The sequence below is a fragment of the Zootoca vivipara genome, chromosome 12 (assembly GCF_965207765.1).
Source record: "Zootoca vivipara chromosome 12, rZooViv2.hap1.1, whole genome shotgun sequence".
Classification (NCBI taxonomy): Eukaryota; Metazoa; Chordata; class Lepidosauria; order Squamata; family Lacertidae; genus Zootoca; species Zootoca vivipara.
The window spans coordinates 39700411-39716671 of record NC_142595.1 but is presented as its reverse complement, the minus strand read 5'-3'; the positions used below and the strand labels follow the sequence as shown (position 1 = coordinate 39716671).

The following is a 16261-nucleotide window of genomic DNA, read 5'->3' as shown; positions in this document are numbered from 1 at the left end:
TTCTGCTGTGCATTTTGCAAAAGGGGAATGTTTTTACTCTGCTAAAGTTTGGTGCTTGCTAGCGCAAGCGGGGATGGGATATACAGTATTAAACAATATCTCCTCATCCACATTCCTGAACATTCCCACAGCTCTGTGCCCCCTTGGGAGGGAGCTGGGATATAACTACAGGGAAATAAAACTTGCTTACCTTGTACTGGGTGTAGAATAGAGGAATTCATCTGACCTGGATCTAACTCTTCTGCAAGAGAACAAGAAAGAGGCAGTCAAAGAGGGAATGTGACTGGGATGCCCTTTGCCATCCTGCCTCCCAACCTACGGTCCAACCTTGTGATCTTCCCTCGGTCATACGTACCTCGTTTCACATGGGCCTTCCAGATGAGTTTATTTGTGCGCTTCTCCACCAGTGTGAAGTTGAACTTCTCTTGCATTTGGTCAGCAGACAGCTCCATGTACTGCTGCAGCTTCTCAGCACCACTGTTGTTAGGAACCAAAGTAACTTCGTGAAGAGCAGCTGATAATCTCATCTCTAGTGGCATTTTCATGTCGGCTATAAGTTTGTGCTATAAGTGAGAGCTGGACCATAAAGAAGGCTGATCGCCGAAGAATTTATGCTTTTGAATTATGGTGCTGGAGGAGACTCTTGAGAGTCCCATGGACTGCAAGAAGATCAAACCTATCCATTCTGAAGGAAACCAGCCCCGAGTGCTCACTGGAAGGACAGATCGTGAAGCTGAGGCTCCAATACTTTGGCCACCTCATGAGAAGAGAAGACTCCCTGGAAAAGACCCTGATGTTGAGAAAGATGGAGGGCACAAGGAGAAGGGGACGACAGAGGACGAGATGGCTGGACAGTGTTCTTGAAGCTACAAACATGAGTTTGACCAAACTGCGGGAGGCAGTGCAAGACAGGAGTGCCTGGCGTGCTCTGGTCCATGGGGTCACGAAGAGTCGGACACGACTAAACGACTAAACAACAACAAGAAGTTTGGTAAATTAGCTGAAGCCCAACTAAAGCAGTTCGCTAACAATGGCACACCCTGGTGCATGATTTCTGCATTGCTATTGTGTCAGGATTAGTATGATCAAGAAAATGATCCAAGCAAATCAAACTTGGGGATTCCCGCTTACCTTTATTAGGGAGGGGTCATTGGGTAAGAGGTATAGGTGGAATATTGGCATTTTGAATCGAAGTATCTGATAGAGCCTCGCCACGGTGTTGATCTTTTGCTTAAACCACTTTTTGAAAATGATTCCCAGGGAAGAGAACTTGGGGTTTTCCAGCACAGCGTGATGAGGCTCCACTCGGTCTGGCTTCTCCAGCTTCATCTCCCCTTTGACAAAATGTGCAATGTAGACCCTGGAATGGTCTTCAGCTAAAAGGAGCGCAAAGGAAGCATAGATAAATGTTTTGTAAGTGTGGGCTTGAGTCTGGGGGACAACAGGGCTGGCCCAGCACAATGTGCCACTGAGGCAAAACAGAAAGTGCCGTCCTCATGCTGCCTCCTCCCCAACCCCCAGCAAAAGAAGGCCTGCAGGGGGAGGAAGCCAAAGCAGTTAGCGGCATGGAGGAAGAGTCCCAAGCCTGCCACCCTGAGGTAATGGCTTCACCATTTGCAGGGCCGGTGCGTGTATATAGGCAAACTAGGCGATTGCCTAGGCCCTAGGGCGGCAACCTGGAGGGGGCGCTGGTGAGTCTCCCCACTCGCAAATGCTCTCTCTGCCGCCGCTTTTGCTCCTGCTGCAGAGGCGCTTCCCTGCAGGGCACAGCGAAGCACTGCCGTGCATGGCAAAGAGAGCCAACGAGGCACTGGCTGCTGCTGCGACTCGGCTCCCCATCCCCTTTTTGCCTCTTTAACCCTATCGGGGCTTCCCACTCGCCAGCTCCGAAATGGTGGACTTGCCGAGGCTGGAAGAGTTGGGTGGCTGGCTTCCGATTCGTCGCGCTGGTGAAGTTGGACGCAGGGACTTCGTGCTCTGAAGTCCCTGGCTTCGTGGAGGGGGGGGAAGTCCGCAGAGCGAGCGGACTCCCCGAAAAAACACCGAGTAGAGAGTCTCGGTGACAAAGTGCCCAGCTGTTTGCTCCGAACGCGAATCCTCTGCTGCCCGAGAGCTCAGTAGAGCAATCGAGAGCCAGCGGAGTGGAGTCGCGGGAGCCATTTTTGGGTTTCATCTTACCTCCTTGAAGTGAAGCTCCGAGTCCTCAGCCTGCAAGTGGCGAATTCTTCCAAGGCAATAAAAGGCAATAAAAGGCAATAAAAGAAGGCAATAAAAGACTTCCTCAAAGTAAGTTAAATCTCTATTCGGATCTTAAAATTTTTAAATTTGAAGATAGGAAGAGATTCTAAAGTAACGGAAGCCGATCTCTTCCAAATGGACAATCGGGAGGCGCATTAAATATTCCCAAGCCGAAAAGGGAAAATTTCTTTCGAGATTGCGGACCCGAGAGAAAGAAAGACTTTTCCAAACCTCCCCAGCCCCCCGGTGTCGTTGCCCCTTGAGGTTCAGCAGCAACAAGGGGGAGGACGTTTTGACAGCTGTCAAAAGCTGTCAAGTTGTTAAAGGGCTAAGAAAGATGATTTTATTCCTGTGAATTGGAAAAATTGATTCAAAAGGTTTTAAAAGGATTTAAGCGGACTGTAAATTTGAAATCTGATGAGGTTAAAGACAAAGGATAAGAACAGCCAAAATGGAGCCGAAAACGTTGTAGAGAGGAATTTTCCAGTACCCTTCTGCCCTTATCTCTGGTCTGCCTGTGGTCAAGTGAACTATGAAAACAAAATTCTCTCGAGCTTTCCAGGAAGCTGTGCTGGGTTATCTACAAACATGGGAAGATATCTACAAGGAAAGGCAATGTTTCAATCCAACAGAAAAGGAGAATGAGGTGCAAGAGCAAGATTTAGAGGACAATTTTGATTATGAGATTGTGTGTGAGGAGCAACAATCTGAGGACAATTTGGAGACTGATTCAGACTATAAAAAATATGTGTTGGATGATGAAAAACAAAGATCAGAACAAAGAGATGAGGCCGACAAGGAGAAGCAAAGTGAAGAGAAGATTGATGGAAGTGAAAATCCTGGAGAGACTGGAATGTTGAATGGTGTTAGTGAAGGGAGGGAAAGGCAGAAAGAGGGAGGAGCAGAGGTCTGGAAGTGGATGTGGGAAAGAATTGGAGTGGGGTAAAAATTTTAGTTTAAGGTACTGTTTTTGATCTATGAACAACGGTGTCGGAATCTTGGCTTGTTAAAGGATATGCTGATCCAATTGGGAGGAGGGACATTGGGGGGGGGGAAGGAGAGATTTTTATAGTTTAAGGTTAAGAGCTTTCTGGAGGGAGTAAAAAGAATGGCTGAGGAAATATGCTTAGAGTTTGTTTTTGAATAATTTTGGTGATCAGGTGTTTGGGTGGAAAACTGCCTGTCTCCCCCTTCTTACTCTTGGTACCCAGTGGCAGGGGGTGCCTTGAGGGGAGAGGGAAGGGTGGAGGGAAACCCAGACACAAAAATGGAACCTTTTGACTGCTGGACTCCTCGGGCTACCCCAGTGGCAGGGGGGGGGGGCTCAGAGGGGGACAGCATGAAGAAGGAGGAGGATTGTGTTAATATTATAAGAATAAGATTCTGAATTGGATTAGAAAACCCGCCATAACTATGTAAAGAGGTTGGGAAATCCAGGAGGAGGAGAGTCGTGGAAGCCATTAATATTTTTCCTTTTTTCTTTTTTTTCCTTCCCTTTTTTTTCCCCTTTTCATATTTTTGCTTTTTCTCTCTCTCTCTCCTTTTTTCTTTGTTTTTCCTTTTTCCAGTACAGTGAAGAAATAGCTGGGGGATAAGCCAATCCCCAGAGATCCTCCGCCTTTGTCCTCTCAGTGGCAGGGGGGGGGATGAGGGGGGAGGAAGGAGGGGGGAGGTCAAACCCAGCTTAAAATGGACCCCTTCGTTCCCCAATACCCATGGGGCTCACTGGTGGCAGAGGTGGGCTTGTGGGTGGAGGGAAAATGAAGGGACAGAGTTTATGTTGTATACTTTGTATGTGTTCTTTTTTTCTCTTTTTTTTCCTAAAAATTAATAAAAATTATTCAAAAAAAATGGAAGAGTTGGGTGGCTGAGGCACGGACAGCCCAGCCCTGATGGGGTTAAAGAGACACGCTTGCTGGGAAAGAGAGAGGCGCGGCTGCGAGAAAGGGCAGCTTTTGAGGAGCCGCTGAAATGGTGTTGCTGCTGCCTCTCCTGCTCGGGAGGCGGAGGTGGGGACTAGCGGGAGAGGTGTGTAAGGGGTGGGGGCTCGTCTCTCCCCCCCCCCAGGAAAGAGGGGTAGGAGGGTGGTCGAGTGCTCTTGGTTCGCTTTATTTATGAGTTCTGTGTAGCAGAGGGGAGCTGGCACTGGAATTTTGTGAATTGGTTAAAATCTCAATTTTATATTAATTGTTAAAGTAAGGTCTCCTTGCTGGCTGCTTTTCGTTGATCAGTCCATTGTAACATCAGCGGGTTCGGAATGCACACACCTATTGTCTTATTTGATCTATCCCAATGGAGAGTGTCAATTGAAAGTGTAAACCCAGATTAGCATAGCGCCTTTGAAGTCCGGAGCTGAAAACGGGTTTCCTCAGTCTTAGAGTCCCATCTGTTATTCATTCATAAAATGTATAAGGTCCTTTTTCCTGTCCCCTTTTGATGACAGGGTGGAGGAAATAACAATTAAATGTTGGGGTGTTTTGACCTTTTGTTTGAATGATAAAAAAGTGGTTTCCTTTAACAAGATCTACCATTTGAAGTTTATTCCACAGGATGTAAGGCTGTTTTCCAATTCCAAACCTGATAATGACTTTTCTCTTTTATTTTCTCTTTCCACCCCTTTCCCCATGCTTCTCTCTCTCTCTTTCCCCACACTTCTCCTCCCCCCAAATTCCTTTTAGGATTTTCAGTTTTCGCCTCACTCCCCCCCTCACGGTGTTTCCCTCTCAAACTGGTCCTCCTTTTCTTCTATCCCCCCCACATCCTCATTGCATCCTTCTTCTCTCTGCCCCCCTTTGCCACACACACACACACACACACAGAGAGAGAGAGAGAGAGAGAGAGATTTTGTCCCCCTCCCCTCTCTTCTCGCATGTCAGAACTGGAGCTTGAATCAGTTCTTCTTTCTGCTCTGCTACAATATAAACCTACCCTTCACATTCTTGAGCACTGTTCTTTCATTCACCCCCCTTTTTTGCTTGCTTCTGTTCTATAGCTGCAATATCAGCTCTCTCCCCCTTCAATACATACTTCAATACAATAAATCTCTTGCTGGTTGGTGCTGATTCAAAGTCACCAGGTTGACAAAGGCTGCTTTACACAGCTGTGACAGTATTAATGCAACAGGATTTTAAAAATAAAAGGGGGGAGGTTCACAACTCAGTGGTAGAACACATGCTGTGTAGACAGAAAGTCCCAGGTTCAATGACACAGAATCATAGATGACACGACTATAGAATCATAGAGTTGGAAGGGACCCTGAAGACATCTAGTCTAACCCCCTGCAATGCAGGAATTCAGAGACCACTCAGATAACTTAAAAAAAAAATGTGGATCTTGAATTGAAGTTGTGCCCTGCAAAGTAACACTTACCATACATCTTGCATTGCTAGTCTTTCCAGCCTGAATTTGTAATAGCAAATATCTGCCTCTCATCTCATAACAGCTTACCATGCAGCTGATGAAATGGTTCATGAAAGCCACAGTCTTGTGGTACTTTAATGACTACCAGTGCATGTATAGATTTGCTTCTCTAAAAAATTTTGTTTATGATTTTTGTTTTACGGTAATTTATTTTTATATAAGTACGGTAGTTCTTAACTTTTTTGTTTCTCACATTGAGGAGCTTGTTTTGAAGCTGAAAAGCAGGCTATAAAACAATTAAAAATAACAAAAACCTCAGGTGTGAAAATACCCAAAGTTGACACTGACAGTACCAGTAGCTGCACTCAGGTCAGTAAGTTTTCCCAGTTTTTTGAGGTAAAATTAGGTGCCTTGGCTTATATTCGGGTCGGCTTATACTCGCGTATATACGGTATGTATAAAGTATGTGGCGTATGTAAAGCCACCCCCTTCGCAGGTTTCCCTGTGCCTGCTATTTTTATTCAGAACAACATATATGTACATAGTAGCCAGCGAATGTAATGCCACCCCTCACAAATAATTGCATTTTAGGATTTTTTTTATAAAAAAAATAGCTTTTCTTTATATATACACTGCCTCCCTATTTAGGATGCATTTAAAGGAAGCTTCCCTTGGGGGAAAGCAAAGTATAAATATTTCTATATTAACATTATTAGTAATGTGTGTGTCTAATAATAATCACAGCAGACACACATACATGCTGTCTCCCAGTTCAATACATGATTGAAGGAAGCTTTACTCCCCTCAGGAGGGGGAAGATAGGTTTCTATTTAATATATTCCTATTTATTAGCTGCTCTTGTGTGCATCTGTAGTAATAATTATAACAGCCACATACATGCTGCGTATTTAGGGCACATTTGAAGGAAGCTCATCTCATGAGAGGGGGAAACAGGCTTCTATTTTATATACTATATTTATTAGCCACCATTATTATTATTATTATTATTATTATTATTATTATTATTATTATTATTATTCATAACTGACATACTGTCTCTCAGTTCAGGAGACATTTGAATGAAGTTTTTCCTCCCCTCAGGAGGGTGGAAAAGAGAGACATTTCCAAGTTACATATTCCTATATTTTAAGCCATTATTATTATTAATTATAATGTATGCTGCTAAAACTGTGTTCTGTTTGAGAAAATAAATCAGAAATTGTTTTATGACTTGTTTTCACAATTTGTAAAAAATAAATTAATAATTTCAAATTCTGTGCTTTTCATTCTGTGTTCAAACATCTGTGTTTGAAATATGATTTGCCGGGGGGGGGTGCCAGAAGGTGATCTCACCTAGGGTGCAAAAAACCCTAGCACCGGCCCTGACCATTGGTTGGTCACTCATGTTGGACTGAGTGACGAAACTCATCACTTCAACCTGCCTGTTTCATGCAAGTATTTATGTTGTCATCATCATTCTTCTCAATTAAAGTTGGTTTATGTCATTTTATGGAACAATATCCTCTCAAGGCAGCTTGCAAACAAAATATGATAAACCACGGAAAACAATGGGAATTGCACAGTTAAAATATATAGTGGAACCTCAGTTGTTGAATGTAATCTGTTCCGGAAGACTGTTCAACTTCTAAAATGTTTGACAACCGAGGCTGAATTGCCGGTCGGAAGAATTGTGAAAAATGGAGAAAAGTGCTTCGGAAGCCATTTGACTTCCAAGGCGCATTGGAAAACAAGCATTCACTTCCAGGTTGTCATCGTTCAAAAGCCGAAATGATCAACTTCCGAAGCATTCAACAACTGAGGTTCCACTGTAGCACAAAAATGATAAAAGTCACAGGAAAGCCAGCACTATTGGGCCATGGAACCAATACCACTGGCCCCATAGCGTTCTTAGCCTGTCAATGAAAGCTATTCCTGCGTAGGATCTCCTTTTACGGTTATACACTTGGAAGATTTCCTTCCCTCCACCATACCTGAAAGAGACAAGAAGTGAGGGATGTGAATGGCTGCCACAGCCTCTACTACTGTGTTTCTCCTAAAATAAGACACGTCTTATATTTATTTTTCCTCCCCAAAAACACACCATGGCTTATTTTCGGGGGATGTCTTATTTTTTCGAGCAGGAGCTGGCAACAGCATGCTGCGCCGAGCCCCGACCCGGTGAGAGCCGGCAGCAGTGCACCGCGTGGGACCCGTTGAGAGCTGGGGAGCAGAAAATAAAAATGGCAAGGCTGCCCTTGTAACAAAGCACAATAATAATACTGCGGAGCTGCGGAGCTCAGCGGGGTTTCGGCCCTCCCATTTGCATGCTGCTGGGGAGCAGAAGAAACGCCGTGATCCAAGGATCTAAACGCGTTGGCGGAGTAGGAAGCAGCCGCGGAGGCAGCTGTGAGAGAAGCGGCAGTGGAGGGACCGGCAAGAGGCGGCTGCACGGGAGCCGCTTCGGGGAGCACAGCGCAGCGCGAAGAGCCTGGTGAGAGCCCGGGATCTGCGTGGGCGACTGGGGGCGAGCGCCCTGAGCACTGTGGCGGTGGCGAAGAGGCGCCCGATCAGCCCGCCTCTCAGGGGCTGCGGAGGTGGCTGTGGGCACGCGCCAAGCCCCAAAGCATGGCAGCGGCGATGGAGACAGCCACTGCAAGTGGCATGAAAAGAAGAAGGTCGCCAGCAAGCGCGCTGTTGCCTCTTGCCGGCTCTTCCGAAGGCGCTTAAATGCCTTCCTTTCCTTGCCAGACCTGCTCCCCCCCAGCTTATTTTCGGGGTATGTCTTATATTTATTCTACTCATGAAAAGCCTGCCATGGCTTATTTTTAAGGCCCGTCTTATTTTAGGAGAAACACGGTACATCCACTTGAATGTTGGGCAGAGGGCCAGCGACATACAACTCCTCAGTGGTCTGTTCTTCCAGGAGCTTCGGCCACGAATCAAAGTGGTATGTTATGGTCACAGCTTCTTTCACTTCACATATGAGATCTGTATCTCCAACAATGGAAGGAGGCAGCCTTTGTGGAGCACACTCTGAATGGCACAAAGGGGAAGATGAAAGGGGAAGCGGGTTGAACATGGATCAAGAGAACTTCTTCTGCTGTTCTAATCGATATTTCTGCAAGGAGACCCTTCATATGCCGAGTAAGGAGTAAGTTTAGGGAAGGAAATTGCCTGGGTAAACATCGCTCTGTTGCACTCAAGCATTTTGCCATAGAGAAGCGCTTTCACTAAGAGACGGCCAGATAAATAAACGTTTTCTTCCAATACCGAAAAGGTGACTTTAAAATGCCTGAGTGGCTGCAAAGTAAACTGGATAGTAGCTACTCACCTTGTTTCACCAGTGTGTTGGTGTCTGTTAGCATTTCAGTGAAAATTCTCATGGCGAATATTCTACAACATGTATCCTTTTTTGCTCAAGAACTGGACCTAGCCCCCCCTCCATTACTTCTTTAAAGTGATTGGGAGAAACTCAGGTATAAAAAAGTGGACAGTCACCATCACATCTAGTTTGCCCCATAGTCAGCCCTCTATTTGTTATTTGAATAGGCCAAGAGCTGGCAAAAAACAGGATAAAATGCAGATGGGGAGCATTTATTTGTTTGTTTTAGCTTCCTTACTTGCTCTTTTCCAGAAGGGCCCAGGGCAGGTTATAACAATGAAATATACAATTATGAAAACAAAACATTTAGAACCACGAGGTAAGGAAAAGTATAAAAACAGTTAAAAATAGTTACATATTTATTTTTTAAAAAAAACTATATAAACATTTTAAAAAATCCATATACAAAAGCATTTGAAAGTACTTCCAATGCAGGTGGAGAGATGAAGATCTAAACTCTTTTTGAAGGAAGAAGGTCTTCAGAGCTATGTCACCTGTCCAATGTGTAATGGGAGAGGATTCCAAAGGGTCAGAATCCCAAAATTCATTTCACAGTAGAAACTGTTTCCTGATGTGAGAAATCCTTAAAAGATCCAAGAGAGATTTCACTCACCTGTATGCTTCGTGACCCCTTTCTGAGTCCCAAACCACGTCTGGTTTGATTTTTTCTGGAAGCTGCTACAAGGAAATGGTGACCATTAGTGTGGATACCAGATCTTTTTTCCCATCTGAAAACAGGGCATTTTTGTCGGTATCTGACACACACACACACACACACACACACACACACACACCGTGACTCCCCATTTACGCTAGTCCAATATGTGTGAGACTGCTCATGCACGCATTATGCCAAACCCAGAAGTGACTCAGAAGCGCTGTATCAGAAATGCCGTAAAAAAACACATGATGGTACCTACACTATAAAAAAATAATTTAAGTTTCACCACATCACCCTTCCTCTCCCCTCCCTGACCTTATACTATAATCAACACTAACGTATCATAACAAATGTAACGGATCTGTGGAAAAGACTTTACAAACTGAAAAAAGAGACAAGACATATACTTTTGTAAACCAAGAAAATCTTTAATAAAAAAATATTTTAAAAAGAAACACCTAAAAACATCACAAAAAGGGGCAGGGATGGAACTAAGTGTTTGTAGGCTTTTCCATTGGTGTTCCAATTGCACACAATTTCACAAAGGTGTGCGGTGCCTTGGAATGTAATCCCCATGTAAATGGGGAATTGCCTGCATAGGACTGCTGCAACTCACACTTACTTCCCTTTTTTATAATAGTTTTTATTAGTTTTTTATATAGACAAAAACAAGACACAACATTATGTATATATTCTGTCCCTCCATCCTCCCACCCCCACCAGTCCACTTCTGCCACCAGTAGGACCAGTAGGCGTTGAGAGCTGAAGGGGTCCATTTTAAGGCTGAGTTCATCCTCCCCCCCTCCTCCACCCCCAGCCCCCCCCTGCCACCAGGAGGCCAGGTGCGGAAGTGTAGCATGGTTTGGGTTTCCCCCAGCTGTACCTTGAACAAACACATATAAAACAAACAAATAAATTTTCCAATTCTTATATCTTAACATTGTACTTATGGGTTCCTCGAATCTCATCTTCCTGGTCTTCTTAATTTCTTGACATAATTATGGCGGATTTTCTATTCTTGACTAAAATATTTTCCTTTCTTGAGAATCAAGGCTATCTCTGCATTCCTCTCTTAAATGGTTGATGAGCTCCAGGGTGGATTTGATTTAAATCAAACTGGGCTTTGGGCCGGTGCCCGCCGCGCCGACTGCGTGGCGGGCCGGAGGGCAGGGGAGTGCGCACCCGTGCGCATGCGCACACACACTTAATGGCGCACTGGCGCGCTTCCCGGTCGGAAAAAATCGTCGAAAATCACTTGTGCGCATGCGTATGGGCCTCCCCCGACCCGGAAGTGCACCGGAAATGACCTCTTCTGGGTCGGGAGAGGCCCATACGCATGCACACAAAGGATTTTCGGCGATTTTTTTTCCGATTTGGAAGATCGCCGCCGCGCTGCGTGCCGTAAGAGCGGGCGGCGGCAGCGGGCGGCGGGGGTCGTCGCGGGCCGGATTGGGAGGCCAATTGGGCCGCATCCGGCCCGGGGGCCGTAGTCTGGGGACCCCTGGTCTAGAGAAATAAATTGTTTCAAATGCAATGGCAAAGACCACATAGCAAGGAACTGCAAGGGTCCAAATGGGGATAAAGTTGAATCCCACCCCTCAAAACCACAAGGCGTTAAGAAGGGGAGTCGTGAGCAAACCATGTTGATGCAGGAGAGGAGTCTAGCTGTCCAGAATCATGAAAATAAGCGCAATAAGTGGATTCTTGACAGTGGAGCGAGTTCACATGTTTCTTATGAAAAGGAGTATTTTAATGAGCTAAATGAGGATGAAACCTCTGAAATTGAAATTGCTGATGGCAACGTAGTGAAGGCAATTGGTGCAGGAACTGTGAATTTAAAATTCAACGTAGATCATGAAACAATTAATACTAAGATAACTGAAGTTAAGTTTGCACCAAAGCTTAACTGCAACTTACTCAGCGTGTCCAGTTTGGACAGGAAAGGTTTTAAAATTACATTTGAAAAAGGGCAATGTATCGTGACTAAGCATGATGAAGTTTATGTTGAAGGCAAACTAAAGGATGGTGTATATGAGCTTAATATTTCAGAGAACCAGCGGAACCAGTCTACAAGGATGGCCCAACCAAGCAAAAGGGATCAAGCAAGTGTGGAACCAAGGAGTGAGGAGTTTGTATTTTATCCTTTTGAACCAATACAAAGCACTAATCCACCTTCTAGTGTTGTAACACCCCCTATAGGTGACACCCGAGAAGACGCGGAGGTCCAGGCCCCTGGCAGCACCAGAGATGAAGAGGATGAGGAGCAGCTGTATGGGGATATACCACTGCTGGAGGAGGATGAGGAAGCTGATGCAGTCGAAAGACCAGAGGTCAGACACTCATCCAGAACCTACAGAGGTGTTCCACCATTACGGCTGTCCTACCTTACAAGGTCGGCGTCTCCACAGGAACCTTCCAAATGGGAAGAGATAGAGAGGATGCCACCGGATGAAGCCAGTCTCTGGAGGAAAGCTGCTCAGGAGGAGATAGATGCACTTCATCGGAACAGGACCTGGACACTCACAGAACTACCTCCTGGTAAGGAAGCAATTGGAAGTAAATGGGTGTTCAAGGTTAAAAAGGGTTCAGAAGGGGAGGTGCAACGCTACAAAGCTAGGCTTGTGGCACAAGGTTTTTCCCAGAAGTATGGTGAGGATTATGATCAAGTGTTTGCACCGACAGTTTGATACAGCAGTGTCAGACTACTTTTAAGTATTGCAGCATCTAAGCAAATGTCGGTTTACCATATTGACATTGCGACAGCCTTTCTTCACGGCGAAATTTCTGAGCAGATTTATATGAAGCAGCCCAAAGGTTTCATTAAACCAAATGAGGTGCATCTAGTGTGCAAGCTGCAGAAAGGACTTTATGGTTTGAAGCAAGCAGCGAGGGCTTGGAACCAGAAACTCCATGAGATGCTGGTGCAGCTTGGGTACAAGCAAGGGACTGCTGATAAGTGCTTGTACACCAAACAAAGGAATGGACAATTTTTGTATATTTTAGCCTTTGTTGACGACCTTTTAATTTCTACGTCAAATGAGAAGGACTATAAAGAGCATCTCAACAGGGAAGTAGAGGTCAAGGAACTAGGAAAAGTGAAATACTACTTGGGAATTCAAGTTGAGAGAGAAGCGGATGGATCGTTCTTACTCAGCCAAAGGCAAAAGATAACTGAACTGATTGAAAGCATGCAGATGCAGGATGCACACCCAGTTGCGACACCAATGGCCACAGACTTCTTGAAGAATCAACAAGGTTTAAAGTTGCTGCCAAACAACACGCAATACGGGTCAGCGATTGGTAAACTTTTGTATTTGGTTACCACATGCAGACCTGACCTGGCAAGTGCAGTGGGGATCCTAAGTGGGAAAGTAAGTTGTCCCACTGAGCATGATTGGGCTGGTGTTAAGAGGGTTGTTCGTTATCTAAAGGGAACCATGGACTGTAAATTAAAACTGCCAGCTGTCAGAGACCCTAAACTGCTTGGGTACACTGACGCGGATTGGGCTGGGGATAATAAGGATTATAAGTCCACCAGTGGTTATGTTTTTATGTATGGGGACGGAGCTATTGCATGGGGAAGTTATAAACATAAATGTATAGTTTTATCGTCCTCAGAATCCCAATACATTGCAACTTTGGAGGCTTGCAGAGAGATCGCCTGGCTGGATCAACTCCTGAAGGACTTTGGCGTGCCAAGGAAGGGACCTGTCAGCTTGATGGAGGACAATCAGAGCAGTATAAAGCTGACACAAAGCGAAAAGTTCCTTGCACGCACTAAACACATTGGGGTCAGGTACCACTACATACGCCAGGTGATCGAGGATGGACTTGTTGAAATGTGTTACTGCAACACTGAACAGATGACTGCAGACATTCTAACAAAGCCCCTGCCAAGAGAGAAGTTCCAGGATCTTCGTGGCAAGCTGGGACTCTTGGGTGGTTGATTAAAGTTGTTTATGTATGTTTTTGTGTATGTTGTGAATTGCCTGAGAAGGGGTTTGTGGGATGCAAAGGGTTAAGTGCAGTCATCATGCAAATGAGTTGGGGAAGAGGCAGATAAATTCACTAGCGAGAAGCCATTTCCTTCTCTTGGACCAGACCTCTTGGACTACACACATCTAAGAAGCAACATCTTAGTGAGTCTCCCTCTAGGCTTCCAGCCCAGAGAGAGATGAGATGGAGTCTCACTTCCTATAAGTGAACTTCACAATGTATATTTTACTTTATACCTAAGCAAGTCTACCTCTTGAGTGTGTTGTACCTCAAGATGCTTGTTAGAAAACATCTTTTATACTTTTAAGAGGGAAAAAGGGGGAAATACCAGGGAAATACACTTTATTTTATAGGCTTAAATCAAGCCTGCGCGAACGCTTTTCTGCTGTGCATTTTGCAAAAGGGAAATGTTTTTACTCTGCTAAAGTTTTGTGCTTGCTAGCGCAAGTGGGGATGGGATATACAGTATTAAACAATATCTCCTCATCCACATTCCTGAACATTCCCACAGCTCTCTGCCCCCTTGGGAGGGAGCTGGGATATAACTACAGGGAAATAAAACTTGCTTACCTTGTACTGGGTGTAGAATAGAGGAATTCATCTGACCTGGATCTAACTCTTCTGCAAGAGAACAAGAAAGAGGCAGTCAAAGAGGGAATGTGACTGGGATGCCCTTTGCCATCCTGCCTCCCAACCTACGGTCCAACCTTGTGATCTTCCCTCGGTCATACGTACCTCGTTTCACATGGGCCTTCCAGATGAGTTTATTTGTGCGCTTCTCCACCAGTGTGAAGTTGGACTTCTCTTGCATTTGGTCAGCAGACAGCTCCATGTACTGCTGCAGCTTCTCAGCACCACTGTTGTTAGGAACCAAAGTAACTTCGTGAAGAGCAGCTGATAATCTCATCTCTAGTGGCATTTTCATGTCGGCTATAAGTTTGTGCTATAAGTGAGAGCTGGACCATAAAGAAGGCTGATCGCCGAAGAATTTATGCTTTTGAATTATGGTGCTGGAGGAGACTCTTGAAAGTCCCATGGACTGCAAGAAGATCAAACCTATCCATTCTGAAGGAAACCAGCCCCGAGTGCTCACTGGAAGGACAGATCGTGAAGCTGAGGCTCCAATACTTTGGCCACCTCATGAGAAGAGAAGACTCCCTGGAAAAGACCCTGATGTTGAGAAAGATGGAGGGCACAAGGAGAAGGGGACGACAGAGGACGAGATGGCTGGACAGTGTTCTTGAAGCTACAAACATGAGTTTGACCAAACAGCGGGAGGCAGTGCAAGACAGGAGTGTCTGGCGTGCTGTGGTCCATGGGGTCACGAAGAGTCGGACACGACTAAACAACAACAAGAAGTTTGGTAAATTAGCTGAAGCCCAACTAAAGCAGTTCACTAACAATGGCACACCCTGGTGCATGATTTCTGCATTGCTATTGTGTCAGGATTAGTATGATCAAGAAAATGATCCAAGCAAATCAAACTTGGGGATTCCCGCTTACCTTTATTAGGGAGGGGTCATTGGGTAAGAGGTACATGCAGTAAATTTTAATGTTTGGTTCCACAACTTCAACCAACAGTCATAATCTATATTGTGCCCAAAATCTTTTGCCCACTTAATCATCGCCTCTTTTGTCAATTCATCTTTTGTATGCCATTCTAACAACAAATCATACATTCTAGACAATAATTTTGTTTTGCCTTCTAGCAGCTCTACGTGGAATTTGGATTTTTTATCTTCAAAACCTATCTTTTTATCTTTGGAAAATATATCATTTATTTGGTGGTATTGCAACCAACTAGTTAGAGAGTCTTTAATTTCTTCGTATGTTTTCAATTTCCATCCTTGTTCTGATTTCCTTAGAATTTTTTCATATATTAATCTCTCTCCTTCCATATTCACCTTTTTCACAGTAAATACATCCACTGGTGAAATCCACCATGGAGTCTTAGTCTCTAACAGCATCTTATTCCTTTCCCAAACTTCAAATAATGTTCTTCTTATCACATGATTTGTAAATCCTTTATGTGTTTTTTTCTTATCATACCATAAATATGCATGCCAACCGGCTCTGTTGTTGAATCCTTCTAAGTCTAATAAATCCGTGTTCCCCAATGTTATCCAGTCTTTTATCCAGCAGAGACAGGACGCTTCGAAATATGTTTTTAAGTCCGGCATGGAGAAACCACCTCTTTCTTTCCTATCAATCAAAATTTTATATTTTATTCTCGGCTTCTTCCCCTGCCAGACAAATCTTTGCAATTCCTTTTGCCATTCTTTGAATTGTCCTGTCCCCTTTATGATCGGTATTGTTTGGAATAAGAACAACATTTTGGGTAACACGTTCATCTTTATTGCTGCTATTCTTCCAAGAAACGACAACTTCAGTCGGTTCCATACTTCTAAATCCTTCTTTATTTCTTTCCAAACCGGTTCATAATTATCATTGAATAGATTTATATTCTTTGCTGTCATCCATATTCCTAAATATTGTACTTTTTTGCGATTGCAATACCATGTTTTTGTTGCAACTCTTCTTTTTCCTCTTTCTCTAGATTTTTTATCATCATCTTCGTTTTTTGTTTATTTAACTTAAAACCAGCCAAAAGTCCAAATTCTTCT

The 16261-nt window shown here is 44.4% G+C and overlaps 3 protein-coding genes and 1 long non-coding RNA gene across 8 annotated transcripts in view; 2 read left to right on the top strand and 2 right to left on the bottom strand.

Moving 5' to 3' along the window:
* Positions 1–3087, bottom strand: part of LOC118078987 (NACHT, LRR and PYD domains-containing protein 1a allele 5-like) — a 43955-nt gene extending 40868 nt beyond the window's left edge. Inside the window, exon 1 of the mRNA XM_088655459.1 lies at positions 1132–3087. Within this exon, the coding sequence (XP_088511585.1) occupies positions 1132–1329 (198 nt within the window). The 5' untranslated portion in view covers positions 1330–3087. The remainder of the gene's footprint in view (positions 1–1131) is intronic.
* The window catches only part of LOC118095527 (interferon-induced very large GTPase 1-like), a 212668-nt gene that overhangs the window by 24738 nt on the left and 171669 nt on the right, over positions 1–16261 (top strand). The window lies entirely within an intron of this gene.
* On the top strand, positions 10303–13605 carry LOC132593052 (uncharacterized). Of its 2 annotated transcripts, none has more exons than XR_015946589.1 (2): positions 10303–12930; positions 13260–13605. XR_015946589.1 is itself a non-coding variant. In XM_060281760.2 (2 exons), exons 1-2 carry the CDS (start codon positions 11282–11284, stop codon positions 13586–13588), a joined length of 1227 nt encoding a protein of 408 aa, XP_060137743.2. In that variant the 5' UTR covers positions 10983–11281; the 3' UTR covers positions 13589–13605. The 2 variants fall into 2 exon arrangements, 1 of the variants encoding a protein (XP_060137743.2); XM_060281760.2 differs by having other exon boundaries at positions 10983–12179.
* Positions 14128–16261, bottom strand: part of LOC148684002 (uncharacterized) — a 119573-nt gene continuing 117439 nt past the window's right edge. Inside the window, exon 6 of the long non-coding RNA XR_015946590.1 lies at positions 14128–14494. This is a non-coding gene — a long non-coding RNA (uncharacterized LOC148684002). The remainder of the gene's footprint in view (positions 14495–16261) is intronic.

What these genes read in the sequence shown, in the direction of transcription:
- LOC132593052 (XM_060281760.2), top strand. Translation starts at nt 11,282, where the DNA reads ATGTTGATGCAGGAGAGGAGTCTAGCTGTCCAGAATCATGAAAATAAG. An exon ending in ACTCACAGAACTACCTCCTG is followed by an intron (nt 12,180 to 13,259) that starts GTAAGGAAGCAA and finishes TATCGTCCTCAG; the next exon opens with AATCCCAATACATTGCAACT.